The sequence below is a fragment of the Dromaius novaehollandiae genome, chromosome 1, assembly GCF_036370855.1.
Source record: "Dromaius novaehollandiae isolate bDroNov1 chromosome 1, bDroNov1.hap1, whole genome shotgun sequence".
Classification (NCBI taxonomy): domain Eukaryota; kingdom Metazoa; phylum Chordata; class Aves; order Casuariiformes; family Dromaiidae; genus Dromaius; species Dromaius novaehollandiae.
In genome coordinates this window covers 63,179,899-63,200,583 of record NC_088098.1, presented here as the reverse complement: position 1 = coordinate 63,200,583, position 20,685 = coordinate 63,179,899, and the positions used below count along the sequence as shown (strand labels likewise).

General features: G+C 40.0%; 1 protein-coding gene across 8 annotated transcripts in view; it reads right to left on the bottom strand.

The window, feature by feature from the left end:
- Window positions 1-19,519, bottom strand: part of AMN1 (antagonist of mitotic exit network 1 homolog) — a 33,181-nt gene extending 13,662 nt beyond the window's left edge. Inside the window, exons 1-6 of one of the 8 annotated variants that reach the window (XM_064514572.1) lie at window positions 19,186-19,281; window positions 17,087-17,148; window positions 15,788-15,846; window positions 13,718-13,850; window positions 9,312-9,456; window positions 5,571-5,788 (exon numbers count right to left, since the gene is read on the bottom strand). In XM_064514572.1, the coding sequence (XP_064370642.1) occupies window positions 5,571-5,788; window positions 9,312-9,456; window positions 13,718-13,759 (405 nt within the window). In that variant the 5' untranslated portion in view covers window positions 13,760-13,850; window positions 15,788-15,846; window positions 17,087-17,148; window positions 19,186-19,281. Of the gene's footprint in view, window positions 1-5,570; window positions 5,789-9,311; window positions 9,457-13,717; window positions 13,851-15,787; window positions 15,847-16,420; window positions 16,571-17,086; window positions 19,154-19,185; window positions 19,284-19,418 lie in introns of those variants that run through there. The other 7 variants (XM_064514565.1, XM_026116924.2, XM_064514581.1 and 4 more) reach the window with 7 other exon arrangements.
- Window positions 19,520-20,685: the final 1,166 nt, after the last annotated feature.

Below are 20,685 nucleotides of genomic sequence, written 5' to 3'. Positions count from 1 at the left end.
GGATACAGGGTGCCTAGAGTCAGGCTATTCCTGGTTGTATCAATTTCCATTTAAACAAACCTTTTGAATTTTTTTCCCGCTTACATACCAAAGCTAATTCTGCCTTCTTAAATTCCTATAATATACATACAACTAGCTTTTAGAGAGATCTGTGTCTGAGCAAAGACAAATACTGCAAAGTCTGGCCCTGGAGAAACAATACTCTGGGGAAAGTGAGGCTGGCATGACACAGAAATTGAACAGGCATAGAAACCCTACAACATTAAGCACACTCATATTCAAATGAAAATACATCAATGTTAAAACTAATTTAACCTAAAGGATCTGGCCATAAGGGTAAGACAGAACTTCTCAGGAAGAGATATGTTTTGCCTAATGGAGCTATAAGAATTATGCCACCAGGAAAATTCTCAGATACAAGACTAAATAATAGCATTTAGCCACTTGCCTAAGTACAGGCAAGGCCTCATTTCACACAAGTATTGCAACGGATTGTACTTCCATTGATCTATCAATGTCACCTGTTGCCTAAGCACAGTCTGCCCACCTAGATGTTCTCCACTTCCTCATCCCTAATACAGAGAGAGAATACAGAGATTGCTACTCTTAACATCTATTCTGTAGCATCCGGTAATTGTGCGATAAAAGTTTGTGGCTTTCCTGCCTGTAACCATATAAGGGTTTGCAAAATCTTACCCACAGTGCCTAAAGGCTCAAAATATATTAAAAGTGGTGCTTCAAGTACTCTCTTGCCACACAGCTTACATCATCTAAAAATAACGTTCTGTAGCTTAGCCTTACAGATGATGTTGAGATAATGCTTTTTTTGAGAGCTGACTTTTAAAAAGCTTTTCCATTCTATTTTTTCATTTTAAGAATTAGCATTCATGCTGATGTTCTCTTCTATAGTTTTGAGAGAAGAATAAGCTTCTCTACTTTGCTAATTTGGGATGGGTAGAAGAGGAGAAGAGAAAGCATGACTCTAATCAAAGTCTTTTGGGAACTGTATGTTTTGATACACACAAATAACTTGTTTTGGCAGAAAAGCATGTAGGAAATGGGATAAAGATTTCCTGCAACATGTTTTAGTCAGAGGAAGTGTTAATGCTGCATGTATTTTGAAAGCATTTAGGGTCTCTCTCACCACTAGCCTTGCCAAAATACACCTATGCATAAACCATAATATAGTTTATATAAGGTTGGTGCCCCACTGATAAAAAATGTTGGCTGTGGTCCTCAAATTGTGCTTCCGCTGCTGATAAACAAGGAAAGCTGTACTCACTCTAGGCCCAACAGTGGGAAAGCTGTTGAAAATTCTTTGCAGAGATCAGACCCAGGGGAGGAAAAAAACCCAGCCCAACCTTCTTAAGAGACTTAAGTTATCTCTAGGAAGCTCTTACTCAAACAAATTGAGCTTGTTATTTATTATTTATTATTCAGCATTGGAATTTTGTCTCTGTTTGTCTCTGAAAAAGAATCCCAAGTGAACATAAAGTTGTTAGTGAAGATAACTTTGGAGAAAAGCTAACAGACACTTGCAGCTGAGGCAGGACAGAGATTAAAATATTATTAAATATAAATATTATTAAGTATTATTAAAATAATCAAAGAACTGTCCTTTCTGGCAGGTTTGAGAAATGCTATCATCCAAACTAATTCCTGATGGATGTTCCATGCCAGGTCTACTTCTCCACTGAGTCTGGTCTCTCTCTGAGCCACACAGAAGTCTACAGGGTCAGCCATGCTCCAGGGTCCTGTTGTGCTGAATGCTGTGCAGGCAGAGCACTCCTCTTCCAAAGAGGAAGCAGTATACATGCATAAAGAAGGCCAGAAGATATGTGGAACTGCTGACAGACTGCTTTTAGACCTTTCAGTAGGCCTTAGCAAGCTCTACAGTCTTCTTCTATAGCTTTATACTTTTAGTCTAGCTGGTCTGGAAGTGATGCCAGGACATGCAGGATTAGAGAACGTGGTCACAGGTAAAAAAAAATTTTTAGAAGTAGTAGGATTTTTCACTTCTGACAGTTAACTCTAACTGCAGGGTTTAAAGAACAAGCTGATTCAGGTAAACAGCACTAGCAAAAATTAGGCTGAAGCTGATTTTATTTGTTTGGGACAAAGCGGGGAAAAAACAGGCATACCTGTGTGCCATATTTGTGCGCTTAGTGCTAGTGATCAGATGATAAAGGAGGACATTTCCCTTGCACACAAGTTCAGTATTAGAGGAACACTGTCTATGTTAAGGTCCCCCTTGAAAGTCCAACATGACCCTTGCTGCTTTGCAACTTAATCCCTGAGCTTTGAATACGGCGTTATCTTTAACGGACACTCTAACGTCAAATAAAACCTAATTTTTGTCTGTTAAGTTTATTTAAAAAAACCCAAAAACATAATACAAATATTTAGTACAGTGCTCACTCTAATCTTTAATAATGTCAGTAATGTTCTAAATGCAATCATTTAAATAATTTTTTGACTTTGGGACAGATTCTTTGGACTTCTTTTGGTCCCAACATCATCTCAAGGAACTGACATGTTTCACTGGCCATTTGTAGCTCTCTAAGGACTCTACCTGCTAATAGCATTGCAAAGCATAATTGCTTACCCATTGGCCCCAGTCAGATGCTTGTTTATTTATAATCCTTCCTCTTCCAGGAACCAAATTCATCAAGCCTCCTCCCCACTTCAAAAGCTGGCTTGGATATCAGATCCCTCATACAGGTTCTTTCATAGATCTTTTAATAGATGTCAAGCACAGTGCTGGTTGTACTTAGCAAACATACACAGGGATACTCAGCAAAATTTGACACCTAGAATCCATACATAACAAACTCCATTTCTCCTTAACAATATGATTATTTCCATTGCACAAATTATCCTACTGGCCTTCTATTGCAAGTCTACTGTATAGAAGTATAATAGAAAAGCTAAGATTGGAGTGAAGGGAGAAAAAAATTGGAATGTCTGGGTGTGGAGGCAGAAGAGCTATGAGAATGGCAGGTATTGATGGTACCTAGATTAGCAGGTCATCAAGATGTCAGTGCATCTACTCCTCAGGGTACCCAGGTGTGAGACAAAAGTCAGTAAATGAATAACTCACAGTAACTCACAGTGATACAGGGGACAGAGTGGAGAGACTAATCATTGTCAGTTCCTAAAGGGTATAAAAAAGGCATATCCAAAACCAGTGCGTGGTCACCAACCTAGGAAGAACCCAAGTGATGTGATGACAATTTGATACACCCTGTGTCCCTTACCCTCCATGTCAGCAGAACAAAACTGGACCAGACTGCCTGGTTGGTGCCCAAACACTGGACAGACCACCTAGATACCAATGTCTTGACATTTGTGAGCATATGGCTATGACACCATGAGTAAGTGAAAGCAGTTTTGTATTAAAACAAAATCACCTCCCTTTCCCCTAAGGGCACATATTAAGCATTGCCATACTGTTACTATGGTGTTGCAATATTGTTTCCTACACCGTGAAGTATCTATTTGCATTCTCTGCAATGCCACATCTGCCCATCTTCATTAAGGGATACATTCTTATAATTTGTATAAACCACCTGTAGTTAGTATCAAGCCAAAAATTCATCAGCTTCTTGGCACAGACAAGTTGTGATCAAAATCCATATGCGTACCTAGCAAAGGCTTACATAACCAGGTAGCAGCAGTTAACTGCACAAGCAACCTAGTTCTGTTCTACAAAAGTGGGTCTGGACAGACAGTGGATAAAATTTTGCAGAGCACTAAACTGCCCCACATGCTACAATAAAATAACGGTTGCAGCTTGCAAAGCCCATTTAGGCTACATTCTTCCTACAACTATTTGCCATATACTGAGCCAAAGGATATGAAAGAGGAAATGTACTGTTTAATCAGTGCAGTGACTTGGACTCTTGAACCTGGGTTTCCACCTGCAACATTGTCAGGATTTACAGGTACATGGAACAGACTAAAAGTACAGCAGTAGGCACAGAGCTTACCTATAAAACGTGTCCCTCAGAGTGGTAACATAAGCAGATTGATACATAAGCATACTACATATGCACTCAAGCATAAATGGATTTCTTCTTCAGTCCCGGGCCAAAGCAGCAGAGTTCTTTGGCCGAGTTCCCAAGGTTATATGTCCTTAGTTCAGTCCTGCCCTTTCCTTCCCCCTGCCCTGCTTCCATTTATTTTGCACCACTCCTTATGCCTTCCACTTAACTGCATTTCATCTCTCTGGATTCACCACATGATCCTATTTTAAAACTGGCTTCATCATCTTATGGTGTTTGGTCCCTTTCTAGTTTCGCTTACATCTGTTTCCTTGTTCCCATAGTGAGCTGTGCCCTTCTTGATATTTTTAACATGCATCATGGCACTCAAACACAAGCACATGGTTAGGCCTTGCAATCTCTACAGGCATGATCACCTACAGTTTCAGTCTGCATGGTCAATGTCACAGGGATATATTATAAACTTATCTCATTGACATCTAATACATGTTTCCATTTATTTTAGCCAAACAGAATTCTGAATTCTAGTGTACTGTCACCACATGACTAATTATCAGAAAGGAATAAAAGACACTGAAACATTTAATTATTCAAGAAGTTCTCAACTCAGCTAAAACAGATACTAGGAAATTTATTTATTTCAGACGCAGGAAGAAGAGAGAATGGGAAGAGAACAAAAAAGTCATGAAGTAGTTTGAATAAATAATAATAAAAAAAGCAAATAAAAGATCAAAATAACTTTTGATGCCCTACTTCTGGAAAAACTGAAAGAAGAACAGCATTTAAAATATAGAACCCGTTACATGTTTTTCAAATCTGACACTTTGTTATGAATGCTCTATATTCAACACACAATAATCTTTTACCACCAGAGTCAACTGAACGCTATACTTCACTATCACAAGAATTCCCTTTCTCAATGTCCTTATCTTACTGCAGCTATGAAGTCTGTTGTAATATTGCTGTTACAGCTGATGCTCCCCCTCTACTCATACTAAATATCAACTGGTGTTAAAGCCTCTGTCCCTTCTAACATTTTTAATATCATTCTTTCCCTGTTGACTCCATAACATGACTATGACAGGCCATCCAGAAAGCACAGTCACTCTGAAACTAGAACTAGTTATGTGGTGTTTACTGCTTCTACAGACTTATACATCCTTATATATCCTTTATTTTTATTGTTCAGGTCAGTTTGTCCTAACCACAAGCAGATAATAATTTGTCCAAGATTCCACTTTCCTTATATAAAATATTTTGTAATGTTTTACAACTTGAAGAAAATAAAACTAAATAAAACACACTGAAAAAACACTTCCATTAATAGGTAGACTCTAAGACACAAATCTATCTTTGATCAACAATAAATACTGTAATACTAAAATTCTTCTTATCAAGATGCAAAATATAACCTCTCTTCCCTGAGAGGAGGAAACTGGAAATGAACTGTGGTTCTGGATCCTAAAAGCTTGTCAAAAATACAGCTAAAAAGATCCTCTTTCAATTCTATTATGCTAGTCTTAATAAATAAATAAAAGTCAATTAGCCCATTGCCACACTGCTTACCTGAGTAGATGAAAAGTCCACACTGTGAAGAAATCTGCAGTTCTCTCCTAGTGCCTGCAAGGATGCATCCATAACGCCTGAACAGCTGCCTAAGTTCACTATTTGTAGGAACTGGCAGTTGAGCGCAAGAGCAAGAACTCCACTGTCGGTTATATCGCAGCACCTTTTAAAAGACGCTTCACGCAGGTAAGGACAGGATAAAGCCAGAGCTATGACACCTGTCAAAGAAATAGACGAGTTAAAGAATTAACTATTTTTTTTTAAACTAACCACCATGCTGAATCCAATATGCTATGCTCTGGTCATTGACTGCTCAATTTTCATTTCGTGCCAAGCCAGTAAGAGAAAATCATTTTGTGGCTGGTTTCTTTTAATTCAATGGCAAGAAAAAAAAAAATCATAATACCAAACAGACATGGAGACCTGGAAAATAGCATTACTGAAGAATGCCGGAGGTGATAAAGGTTTCTAAGTGCTGAATTTCCTTCCTTAGTGTAGAGGGATACCTGAGGAAAACTATATACATGAAGTATCATCTCAATGAGTGCATTAAAAAAACAAACAAACAAACAAAAAAACAGCCAATGGCTTGAGATGCCTCTGGAATGCTGGAATTGCATCATGGTTTTGAAGATCTGGCAGATCCTTCCAAGAATGATGTCCATTCATACAACTGAAGTATTTCAGGAATCTGGTCAGTAAGATTATGTAGACAACAGGTCCAACATGATTCATGGAAGCTTGTGATCATAAGGGCAAGCCAGGGAAAAATTAGCTAGTGGATGAGAAATCAAGTGACGGAATATTACGCTGTGCTAGAAAATGGGCTTGTGAAACTTACAGAAATAGAATATGGAGCGACATCCTGGGACAGTGAGGATGAGGGCAGAGGGAGCTACCCCAGAAGAGAAAGAGGACAATAGGACAGGCAGAGACTGGGGAACCTGAGGAAGAGTAAGAAAGGAGAAAAGACAGTAAAAGAACAGTGGATAATTTTCTAGAGAAAGCAGAATGGAAGGGACAGACACAATAATATCAAAAAAAATACTTTGGCAGCTCTATGTGCATGGAAAGTCCTCGCCAAGAAGCACCAAGAAGGCGGTCACCAAAACAAAACTGTAAAATAGAAAGGCATGCAAGGTATAATGAGGCAGGGACCTAAAATGTGGATCTGAAGCAGAAGACAACTCCAAAGGGAGAAATCTGCTGGTCAAGCTGAGATGAATGAAACTACAAAATCCTTACTGGGACAAATCAAGGATAACTATGCTGGATTGGTGGTGGACATAGAAAAAAGCACTGGCTCAGGGAAACTGAAGTGATATTTTGCTGGCTCCTCAAGGAATATGCCTGCTGTCGGGCCTGGAATGTTTGAACACCGGGACACGTTCATCCGAAAAGCAATCTTCCTTAAAACAGACTCTGCCCAAGTGACTAGGGAAAGAGCATCTGGAAATGGTCAGCCAAAAAAAAAAAAAAAAAAAAAAAAAAAAAAGCTTTACACTGTAAAATTAACTTCTTCCAATCCTCTCCATTTTCACCAGGCTTTCATACACACAGTCATTCATTTCAGGTAAACAAGGTTTAGTAGCATATATAAGAGTATCAACAGACAGGAAGACAAAATCAGAATTGAGTTTGGTAATAAAAATATTCTGTGTGGCACTACAATTAGTAAGACGACTATACCTAACCAGCAAGGGATGAAGGTGCGGTTAGTGTCAGAGAGCAGCAAGAGAAGAGTTTCCACAAGAGAAGGTGAGCCAGGGGCCTAGGGTGGCCACACTGTGGGCCAGGCAGTAGCCTCACTGACCTGGCATAGTCCCACAGCACCTGAACTAGGCAAGCTGAGCAGACTGGTGCTAGCAGCAGGTCCCACAATGGTCCAGTGATCACCAGGCAAAAGCAAGGCAACATGCAAGGTCCAAGGTCAATCCAAAAAAACAAAACATCTCAGAAGTAGGAGTGGGATTCCTACTCCCACGAGGAGTGGGAGATACGTCTATGACATAGCTCAGGCCAGGCCAGGCCTGACAGCCCAGGCCTGAGCTTAAACAGAGCTCCTGAGTCCATGGGCAGGAGCTGTGGGTTGTGGGTCCCAGGTGAGGCTGATCAGGGCCATTAAGATCTATTGGTGCCCTCAGAGCCCTGACAGTTAGTAACAACTGAAATATTTGCACAGAAGTGTCAGGAGGTAGCCAATAAAATAAGAGAACATGAACTACAGATGTAAGTTGTGAAAGGAATTTATTGCAGGGATTAAGGAAATATGATGATTCCAACAGTACAGAATATTACATCGCTTTCTGGAAAGACAGAAATAAAAATTTGAATATAGTAAAACATGTTACTGCGTAAGAACTGCAAAGAATACTTGCTTGGGTCAAAACCACTTTGGAAAGAATGGCAGAAAAGACAGTACTGGGAAATTAATTTAGATGGAGCAATAAATACTACTGGATATTGTATTACAGGAGAATAAATGTCCCACAAGCAACCTACAGAGTGTTTATTAGTAATGATAGGGCTCAGATATTCCTAGGTGTGGTAGCCAACAGTTTTTTTTCCCCCCCAGAAGAAGCTGTTACTGAGTTAGTAAGAGGTAACACCAATTTAAACTGGTTTTTTTCCCCTTCTGGTTTTGTGTGTGTATGTAATTCAGATGTGTGATTAAGAATTGACTCAGCTTAAATTAAAAGTAAAGGCTTTGTAACATAGATTCTCAGTGTAAAAGGGGCTCAGCAGGAAAGTTAGTGAAGTTGGATTGGCAAGTAGGAACTTGCCAGTAAAGAAAAACTAGACTTTCCATTTTTACTTGCAAAGTAATCAGGAATCTGTATCCAAATAGAGGAAAAATATACACAAAGAACTCTCGGCTTAACTGGCTCCTATTGAACCTGATATTAGAAATCAGTGGACAGATAAAGGCATAGAGGGAAGACCACTGCAATCTATGTCTTAGGAGTGAAAAAGCGTAAGGATGAGGTGAAATTTTCCAGAAATCAATTATCAAAAGGTTAATCAAATACATAACTAAAAAAAGTATATCACTATGCAGTGGTAACAACAACAACAAAAAAGATACACACCAAGGCTGATCTAAAATAAAGTGTATAATAACTCAAAACTACATTAATATTTTGCCTCAGTTTTCAATCAGGATGAGTTAATGATGGAGTGAAGGAATAAGTGTAATGAAAAGACACAACAAAACTTAAATGGGAAATAAAACTCAGTAAGCTTAATGCCCTTAAGCCAATAGCTCCTGATACAACTTTAGAACAGATTTTATGAGTAATACCTGAAATCACAAGTCCTAAAGCAACGAAGTCTTTCAAGTCAGGAGATGCTTGCAGAATAACAAATATATTTAAATAACAGAGAGGAAAAAATATGATCTAGAAAACCCCAAGCCAGGAACATGAGCCCCAGTGGTACTGACAAGGCTCTGGAACCAATTTTGAGCAAGGAATAATTAAGAAGATGAAGCAGAAAATATGATCAAGTGTACCAGTTTTAACAGAAACCTAATATGAGAGTAACTTGATAGCTCTCTTTCGTAAGATAATCAGTGCTCAACGTTTATAATTGACAATTAAAAGTCGCTTCAACAATATATCAGTGTGGCATTGGGGATTTTTTTAAACAACATTTACCCTACATATTTTCGCAATTTACTCCAATCTTACAAGAAAAATAAAACAAAATAAGATCCCAGTTATCCGTGCACAGATAGCATACCTTCTGAAGTGATTCCCAATCTGTTTTCTTTGCAAGAATTTAAGTTGATTTTTTTCAATTGCTTGCAGTTATAAAGCTGTAACAATGCATTATCTGAAATATCACAGTCTCGGAGGTCTAGAGACTCAACGGCAGGGTGCAATACCTGTAATGAAAACCTAGTATTTCAGTCAACACTGCTATGCCATGAAACATGCATATTTTAATCTGAAATAGTTCTTATATTAGACATCACATAGAACTTAAATATATTCACTAGAGGATGGAGTCACCACACCTGGCAACTAAAATCTCTAAAGCTAATATGCTATATTTGCAGAAACAGTTCATCTCCTACAGCGTAAATGTTGTTCAGTTTCTGTCATCACATCTAGAATAGCAGCACATTAACACTACAGCATACTGATATACTACGTTGATAAAGCATTCCTAGTTTGGATGCAATTATAATTGCAAAGCTGTACTTTGTAACCTCTCAGTAAAAATCAGCTATTACCAGCATCACAAATTTAGTCAGTGGAAATACTACTGTGGTGGTGCAGTTAACACTGGTGTTTCTGCCAGTTTACCGAGGCTCATACCTTCAAACCTACTAGCACAACTATGATGGCAGAAGTCTGAAGTGTAAATACTGACTATGTTTGGTCAAAACTTAAATATGCTTAACAGATACAGGCAAGATCTGAAAAATATTTTACCCCAGAGTATTTTTCTCACCTACACACAACACACACGTGCTCTTTCTCTCATAAACAAGCAATCTCATTATCATACCATGAAGAGGTGTCCAATCCTCATTAAATAGGCACTTTCACTCCCATAAGACCATCAGTTGGAGTTCTTGTGTAATCTTCCCCAAGAAGGCTTTTATGAAATTAAGAGCCAAAACAATGGAAAGCCAAACACCTTACCTCTAATTTCAGTTTTAAGGACTCTTGCTACTTTTGATAAAAAACACTTATAGGCCCCTCTCTCCAGTCCAAGTGTCACTGCTTGAAAATGATCACATATCTTTGCTGACTTGCCCTTCAGACCAACAGGCCAAACATCAAACCAAACGTTGGAGCAGGTTATCATATCACCCAAATATCTCTCTTCAGCCTGTCATTCCCTCCCTCACCTCACACAGGTAACTGTTTATGGTAAATTTCCATAGACAAGCAAAGATGACAGCATGGTTGAGAGGCTTGTTAAAAGCCTATTCCTTTTTCTGGTTCACCACTCTAAACAGTTATAATACAGATGTTAGAGGATATTGTTCTTCTGTTATGCAAATATACCAGATGCTAAAATCTTTACTGATAGAGACAAATAAGCCTTCTGAAAAAAAGCAACAACTTCTAGTAGATTATAATTGCAATCTTTTGGCAAAATGAGTGATATGTCACATATCATTTGGGGGAAAAAAAGCTGTCAAACCTAAAAGCCTCAAACATGTCCCTTTATCCTATAAAACCACTGATATATCCCATATTATACCTGTGAGCAATGTTCAAAAGAATAACATCCAAGTCTTATTTCATTGATACTTCTGAATTCATATCTAAGAAAATAATACATCCAAAACCAAAGATGACCTACTTGAACCCAAAGTGATCATCTAAACTTACTGAAGATGTTTTCCCTGACTGCTGGCTTTCTTTCACAACTGCTGATTGCTTAGGGCACAACAGAAGTGAGCAAGCTGCCAATTTTGAAGCCACATGAGAAACTTTAGGAGAAATTAGGACTGCAAAAAGGAGTGGGGGCACAGCTTTAGATGTAAGGAAATCGACATGACAAGCAACAGTACTATAACAGTACTGGCCATTTAGTGTAATTTGAGCATTAAGCTTCCCTAGCCAATGATTTTTCAATGACTGAATTATTATTTAAAGGTTTGTTTTCTGTCACCCTTCAGAGATTCATATTCACTGAATACTTATATAAAAGTCTAATGTCTCAAAGAAGGTGGAATTTAAGTTAGAATAAGGATCGTTTGTATGCAGAGTACAAGAGATGAAATTACATGTTTATAGTATGTGGACAAATGCTGAAAGGCTTTATAGATCTTTATGGTAAAAGTGACTTTGTATAAGGAGTTTAGCATACATGTCATGAAAGGTTACTATTGGCAAAAAGCATAGTAAAGAAAAAAATGGATGGTAACACAAATCTGGGCAAGAAAAGGGAGGTAAGAGATGAAATGGAAGCTTATGCATAAGAGCTGATGAACGGTATTTTGACTGCAAGAAATTTAAACTTCATGCTAAAGGTGGGAAAACAGCAAGGAAAGTATGTGCACAAAAGCCAATGAGATAGCATAGCATAAAAAACTGGGATGAAAATAGATACAGAAGTAATACTGTGGAAACTGTGAAAGACAAAGGCAGGACAGACACAGTAATAAAGACAAAAAAATCCATTATCTATATGGAAGGCAAATGGACATGTGTTGCAAATGTGGAGTATGTGGAATACTTGAGTTATACATGATGTGAGCAAGGAATAATGAGAAGAGCTAAACAACATATGCCATTTCTGCTACTCTGACCAACAAGAAGAATACCAGCAAAATGAAAGAACAGGAAAGCTGAAGAGTGAAATGGTGTGGAGAAATGTATTCAAAATCTAAAGGCTGACTATCAGTTTAAAAAATGCAAATGAGACAAAGCCAAAAACTCTTAGCACCAAAATTTAGGATATAATATGCTCAACAAAAGTGATGATGGCTAAGGACAGAATTGTAGAAAATGTGAAGAAAACAGAGAAAGGAAAAACACACAAGAAAGAATAAAAGCAGAATATCTAAGTATTAACTGGAAAACAGGCTCCAAGAGAAGGCTCTGATCAACTGTTGAATGAACACAAGGAAAGATGAGATTTGTAGAGAGCTCAAGGAAAAGCTTATAACTTAAACTCTAGTTTCTTTCTAGACTAAAAGTAATCTAACCTAATAGTCTAACTTAACAGTTTTTGTGTGTTTGTACATACACAATCACATGTTTTTGTTTATATAGAGTTCTCAAGATGTTTAGGAAGGCTTACTATTGCAAAAATAGCTAAAACCAAATTGTGTCAACTCAAACTTGTCAAAATAAGATAAATGAACACAACAATTCTGATTTTTACATGAACACTTATTTTCACATTTAAAAAAAAATGGTGCATACTGAAGATGAAGTTTTCCATAATAATGCTAGAGGCAGAATCAGAAGTAACTTCACTATTACGACTCTGAGAAACTGGTACTGTTTGCCTGTTACGAGTTATAGATCAAAGCAGGAATGAACAGGGAGTCATTCATTTCCCCTGTTCCACCAAGGCCAACCTTAGCTTTCCTCAATTCTCATGCCTCCCTTGAGACTAAACAAGATAACAGGAGACAGATACCAAAGTAGTTGTGCCCCTCAATTTTCAGCTGAAGAGTCATTAAACCAGTTTCATTCTGAAATACTGACAGCCATCAGTGAGCAAGCAGGATGAGAGAATTTGGATTGATCAGTTTCTAGCCCTAGCATCATCATATTTAAAAGATCAAAATTTAAATAAACTGTACTGAGATCATGTATTTAAGGTCCATAGAGCATAACAGAAATCTAACAAGTTTCTAAAAGCTTTCCATTATCCACCAGTTCTTGAAACATACTATTCTTCTGTCACCATCAGAGAAAACAGAAGCATTTCTGGAGGTGCAATCTGCTGTTATTGCTGGAAGTCAGCTTCTCTGTCACCAGCACTGAATAAAGAAACAAATTTCCACAGTGCAGAAAGGATTTTTTTAGAAGCATTTGAAAACAACAACAACAACAAAAAATCAACAGCCCATCCAGACACCACCTGGATATTAAATATCTCCAATAATAATATAAATTATATGAAATAATTTCATATTTATACTACAAATTATAATTAATGTGATTAAATATAAATTATAAAATAATAATAAAAATAACAAATAAAACCAATTCCAAATACCATCACTATAGCCATAGTTCTGCAGTATACTGTTTGTTGTGTGTCAGACAAGTTACCAGAAACTGATAATGTAACCTGTAGCACAATCTGATATTGCCTTAGCCCCTTACAAATTGCACAATATCTTACACTCAGGAACAGAGACTGATCTACAATAGTTCAGTTTCCCAGACTGAAAAGGGATGATATGTCAGCTGATTAAATAGAAGTCAATTATCATTGACTGGAGCATATTTTTAATTTACTTGTCACTAAAAGCACAGTCTTATTATTTCTAATACAAGACTTCATATTATGGAGCTTAGAAATACATAAAAGAATAAACTGTAAAGATGTGGACAGTGTAAGCAGCCCTGAATTTATCTGTTAACTCATATACAGAGTTTCAGTTTAGCTCATCTTTGTGTATTAAACTAGCAGAGAGAGAGTAGTTCTGAATTAGTTCTTACCTCACTGATATTTGAATCGGTTATTTGCCCTTGTCTACTCATTAATTTAATCAGTTTATCCTTTATGTTGGGTGGCAATGACTTAATATCCGCAGTGTATCTGGAAAGGTTCTTTGTCAAACATTGAAGGCATCTGAAATAAAGGAAAGTTACAGAACAGTCAAAAAAAGGCATTACATAGTAGAACCAGAACAATCAAGCCATAAGAAGATGTCATCTTCTGCATCACTGGAATCACTGGCTCCAAACCTTATCAGTTCCAGCTGTTCCATGCTACCACCAGGCTCAGTTATTACCCTTTCAGGTCAAGCAACTGATCTTTTGTGCACGCATTACCCCGTCAACTGTAGGTAAAAAGTCAGCCACATTCACTCTGATCACCGATCCAGCTCACCAAAACAACTTTGCTTGTGGTTCATTTGTGAGTGTAAGAGGAGCCCTTTCACCAGCTGTCTCCAGTTGGTAGACAGCAAAAATCTTCAGTTAGGATAGCTGGTTCCAGAGAAGGGACACTTTTCTTTCACGTCAGTTAAGCAAAAACATTAAGGAGATGTTTTCAGATGAAATATTTTGTTTACAGTCTAGTCTGTAATAGTCTCTTAATATGAAAGGTTCTATGTAACCTTGTGCTTAAAACTAGATCTGACAGCAGAGGACTGGCATCTGAGAGAGAAATTTTTCAGCCTCTTAGTGGGGTCCAGCGAATCACAGATCAGTAAGCCTGTGGTCACACCAAGCAAATCAGGTAAAGAATAGAAGTAGTGAACACATGGAAAATACAACATATTGGGGGAAAGCGAACACACTTTGTAAAGGGAATTGACAAAGCCTGAACAACACAGCTCAAATTAATATGATCTATTTGGATTTCTACAAGGCATTCAGCAAGACCCATCAACAATAGTTGCTGAAGAAACCCTCCCCTGGGATGAGAAAGAAGGTCTTATACAGAGAAATAGCTGGTGAAAACCCTATTGCAACCAGCAATACTAGTTGGTTTGACTCAGTGCAGCCATTCTTGCTTTTAATACTAATATTTTAGGCTCATCCCTCCCCCATTATGCTTATTCCTCAGAATGATTCATCAAACTGAAGGAAACAGCCTGGTTATCATACTGGGCTACAGATTTTGAACCAATACTATCAACATACACTGTTTCACCTGCTTTTTCTACACATCATAAACATCTTGCTCTCTGGGCACCTTTTGTCTCCAAAATCAGAACTGTTTCCCGGTTTTGAGATATTTGTTCACTTTTCCAGATACTCAAACTTGTTTTACTCAAAATTCCCATCTTGAGATCCTGCTGCATGAGAAATCCCAAACAAATCTCAAACACAGGACTTCAGTCAAGCAGCTCAGTAAAACTGAGCACTATAGAGGGACAGTAATCACTCAGTCCTATCTTTTAAAATTCCTAAGGTGCTTTAATGTACCACAGGATACAGAAAATGTTAATGCCCCTACATCTACAGTTTTAAGTTACAGTCACAGGCTCATTGAAACACCAGAGGCAACTACTAGACAAGCTTCTATACAAGCTTCTAAGCGTCTTGAGTGTACTGACCTTCAGAACAATCACCACCCATTCATACACTGAAGGACAAAGGCTTGTCCTTAAAGAAGGAATTGCAACTTCTGTGAGCAGATTTTATTATCAAAAACCAAAGTCCCTATGTAAGCAACAAACATAAATCAGGGTGAATCTAACCAACATCCAGAGGTAACTGAAAAGATAGTATTTTTGTCTTCTACAAAATGCCAAGACTTTAAAAAGTACTACAGCATAACAAAGCTAAAATTGAGGGAGTTGAAATTGGGGAGGAAAGATACCTCCCATCCCTGTTGCTTAGAAACCTAACATGTGAGTCCATATAAGCAGTGGTGTGCCTCTGGAGGTTCTGTTGGCTACAGATCATAGCTGCCTGAATTATATTTCCAACGTATAAATAATAAACATCCTTGTCCCAACCTTTCTTTTTAAATCCAGTCCAAAATTTTGAAAGAAAACATTACAGTCCTACAAAATATTTTGCTTTTGTATAATCAGCATTTTTTCATGAACCCACCTTCAGAGCTGCTACTGTAACTCCCTCTGCTGTAGTTGGCACCTACGCTTTTGTATGATCTAGATACATACAGAAGCAATTAAGACTGGTAAATAAACAGTATACAAAAACATTACTCAAATGTATTCACCTGGCAGACAGACTAACAAAGAGTCTACCTTACTGAAAGAAATTATCAATCCTGTTATTCATGGGCAGGGAAAACTAAATAATACTTTACTCCTGTAATGACCTAACAAAAGATCATTTCTTCTCCCCAAATTCCCAACTGATTTCTCCCCAGTTCATATATCAGACTTGCTACACCACCTGTTTGTATTTCAGACCTGTCTATGAAGTGTCAAATGGCATATTCAAGTGTTCCAAAAATGTCAAGGGTATAGAGTAGAAGAGGCCTATAACCTTTAACCTACAGGGCCGATATATATATTTCTAATATACATTACAGAGACTAGACCTGTGTAAGTAATTATGCTAAAATAGCCTAACTTACACCGAAGTACAGCTTACACTAAGTTATATCACATGAAATAGAATAGCAGGCAGATGTTAGAAGTGGGACATGTCAGAAGAAATGAACCAGAAGAGCAGATACTAAAATAGGCTTAATGGCAAATAACAAAACAGATATACCTTCCTGCATCCTTTAGGATTGGTTAATTTATGTTTGCAGCAAGACCATAAAAGGGAACTCTCCTCTGAAACTGAAGCTCTTTTTCTGTCCTCAGTTTTTGTTCATGCAGAAGTACCTGTCTGCAGGTGTGCTGATTTCTTCCTTAACACCTTAGTTTTCAAAAGCATTGACAGGCTAGGTTAGCCTTAGTCTGTAACAGGCTGGCCACCTGTTAATGATGTCAGTAACGCAGGAGCTACCAATGACATGCTGAACAATCAAACCTTAGCAATATCTAACTACATTCACTCATTGTGACTTACACGTGCAGACACTTCTTTACCACGTAGTTAAAATCTCAGTTAAAACATCTTTAAATTTGTTCGTTCACTTGTGTTGCTCTGAGTGTCTCATCTTTGGAGGCCAAAACTCTCTTGGTTCTCAGCTCACCTCTGGCATTAACAAGTCAGCTTAAAACACCTACAAGGGCTCTGACAGATTGTAACAGCAGCCTCCTAAAAGCATGACAGCTAAAGCTGTTACCTGCCTCAGCTATCTTCACCACCACTCCAGCAAGTGTTGCTGTTGTTGCCAGGCATCTTCCCTACATGGCAGACCCTCCACCTCCTCTGCTGTCAGTTTTCAACCAAGCATAATTATGTAAACTAACTGCAATTTTGGCTTACCTTAGTATACTGGCCTTAAAACTGCATCAGCTGGGAGGACATGTGTAACTTAGTCATTTGTCCTGTTGGGAACAATAACTTCTGAAAACAGAAGCTGATATAGGACATAACCTCACCAAAAAAAGAAAAGAAGTTTCTAAATATTTCCAATGGGATGCTCTTGTGCATGTGAGTCTCAGAGTGTCAATTTCTCTCTCCGGGTGGGGGGAAAGGCCCTTATAGATACCAACAAGCAGCAGAAACACCTTTGTAAATGCACTTTCTGTTAGCTTTGGAGATTTTAAAAATAATTACCTTATTAAAAGGACTACTCCATCACACACTAGTCCATTTGTTTCAGCTCTTAGTTTAGGCTGTAAGCGTTGCTAGATAAGTAACAGGCCTAACAGCATAAGTAAGAAGCTTAAAGTGCAGCTTGACATAAATAGATGGTCATCAGCTGATTAGTATGAGACGAGAAATAGTACACTAGAATTGCATGCCTTTCTTAAAAAGTATATGTAAGTTTCAAGTATTAGTCTTACTGGTAAAAAGACTAACAGAAAATTGCTGCAACAGAACTAACAAAGTAGTATAAAAAGGTAAGTAACCAATCAAAAGTAAAAAATGTTGATAGTATCAAGCTCCACAGTACGTGGAAGAAAAAATTACTAGGTCTAAGATCTAAGGCTAATCAAGAAAACATGTGCATGTAGTGATATACAGATCTTAAACATTATTTTAACAGATAAATCATGTAAAACAGAAAAGTATGGGTACTCTTTTAGTTTTGCAAAAGCACTAAGTTATTACCAAAACAGAACCCTTTAAATTAATTTCTATTAGCATGTTCAGCTGTCATTACAAAGCACTCCAACTGGATGTTAAGTCGAGACTGAAGTCAAAAAGGCTAGTTCCATGCTCCTTGCCTCCCCCACCACTTTTTATTGTGCCTCTCTCATGCTGGCTCTAAAACTCACAGATTTGCACACTGAGCTGTATTGGGCAACCAAGCTGAACGAAAATTCACCTGACTAAAACTGTGAAGTCACAGAAATGACAGTGCCAGCACGAGTGGCTGGGGCAGGGTTCAGCTGCAGCCTGGCTAAATAACCACTGCTTTGGTGTCCCTAAAGATTAACTTTTTTGCTACAGAACCTTGTCTAGAACCAGAATGCCACCAAATCATGGCAAATTAAATTCACACTGATTCAAAACTCTCTGTAGAACGTTAGTATTTTTACTTCCATAACCTGAAGCACCACACAGATTTAAACATGGAAGGAAGGAAGATCTCCAGCATGGAAGAACATAACCCCCTTTTAAAAATTAGCAGTTACTTTTTTCTTCAAAAGAAGAGTAAAAGCCTAGGTCTAACTGCACTGTTTGTGAGCTACTTTTCTTCACTGCAAAAGTAAATCTCTCCCACACTTTTCACACAGAAAACCCAGGATTTTATCCCTACGCTGTCTGTAACTCCCTCCTAAATACAAATGTAATTTGAGATCACGAAAAACTCAAAGCAAAATATCAGCCAACGGATTCACTGGAGCGAGGAGAAAAGAGAGGCCCGCAATCACCCCTCCAGATCCAGATTTGTCAGGGACCACCCTGTCCCCTACCTGCCACCCCTGCCAAACCCTGCAACTTACTCTGTCACTCCTGTCAAATATCTGCCAAATGCTGTCACCCCACAAAACTCTGTCACCTACCAAACCCTGCCACCTCTGCCAAACCCTGCCACCCCTGCTAAACCCTGCCACCTCTGCCAAACCCTGCCACCTACTCTACCTGCCAGTCATCCCACAAAACCCTGTCATCCCTGCCAAACCCTGCCACCTACCCTGTCTCCTCTGACAAGCCCTGTCACTCCTGTCAAACATCCGCCAAACCCTGTCACCTACCAAACCCTGCCACCCTGCAAAAAACCCTGTCACCCCAATCGCCTGACCCTCATCACTTTGCAAACTCACCCACCCTGCCAAACCCTGTCACTCTCCTGCACCCTGCCACCTACCCCGTCACTCTTAAACAGTTGACAAACCCTCTCACTCCATCAAACTCCGTCACCTCCCAAACCCCATCACCCTGACGAAGCCCCGTCAGGCCCTGCCACCCACCTCGCCCTGTCGCACCCCCCAGCCGGCCATCCGCCAAACCGTTATTGTTGCCAACCGCCCGCCGGGCCCCGCCACGCCTCCAGCCCCATCGCCCACCCCGGCTCCCCCCTGCCTCCCTCCCTCCCCCCCCGCAGGGAGGCGCCGGGCCCGCCTCGGCGCCGCAGCATTGCTCGAGGCTCCAGCGCCGCCATGGCAGGGAAGGGGCGGGGGAGACCGCCCGGGGCGGCACTCACAGGTCTAGGAGGAGCCGGACCTCGCCGCCGGCGCCGTCCCAACCACCGCTGAGGCGGCTCATGGCGGCGCCGCCGCGGCCCAGGCAGCTGCGGGGGGGGTGGGGGGTAGGGCAGTGCCGAAATGGCGGCGCCTCCCTGGGCCGGAGGCATCACGGGAGCTGTAGTCCGGGCGCCGCCGCCGCCTCAGGCGTTTGGCGGGAAGCGGAGGGAGCGGGCTGAAACCCCTCGCAAAAAGGGGTCTCCCTGCCCCCCTCTTCCATCCCCGTCCCAGAGCTGAGGGTGCCCGGTAGGTTAGGAGCCGTCGGGCAGAGGGGCGCAGTTACTTTATCCTCCTCCTTGCACAGGAACTGCGGCTTTGTCATTGCTACCGTCGGTAGACCCATACCAGTGAAACACAGCGCTGGTTTTTCCTCATGGCCAGTAATCCGCCGAGACTAGAGCCTGCTGGGTCTTTCCAATTACAGTTTCTTTTTTCCTCCTCTCCCACTTTTTACATTTCTACCTGCATATGAGGGGGAAAACTAATGCCTAGATTAAAGCACCCCTGCTCTGGCTACTTGTTCCCGCTGGAGCACTATCGCTGTGTGGTACTGGCAAACTCTTCAGGTGCATGGGGTTGAATTACGCCAGGGTCATGCTGATGGGGTTTTACTGCTCCCCGGCTTGTGCTTTGGAAGCAATTACTAGCCTGGTTACAGCTTTCAGCTGATCACCTCATGTGGTCAAGTTGCTTCTGAAATAGCTGGTGAACTGCACAACCTTACACACCAGTGCTGTATGTCAAGCTAGACCTGGCACTAGGCTGCCTCAGGGAGCAGTTACATGCTGCTCTCCTCTAGGCAGCTACTAAATGTCCTGAGAAAATGCACAAGTAAAACATCAGACTATAACTGGCAATTCAGGAAGAGCTCGAAAACACAGAATCGCAGAAAGTTGACGGTTGAAGGAACCTCTGGAGGTCTTCTAGTCCAATCTTCCTGCTCAAAGCAGGGTCAGCTAGAGTAGGTTGTTGTGGCGGACAGATGAATGAAATTTTTGCCTTAAGCATTTCTTGGTGCATGGGGTGCAGGCAGGCCACAACCCCGAACAAGCCATCTGTCCCTGGCGGAAACAGGACTGGGCTGCTGTGACCCCCCCCCCCGAGATGGTCTCCCTGCGACCACCCGGGACACATCGAGCCTGCACTGAATAAGACCACAATCGGGCAGAGACTTTGGGATCTGGACTGTAAATTATTGTCCATTTTTAGCACAACTTCTATAAAACC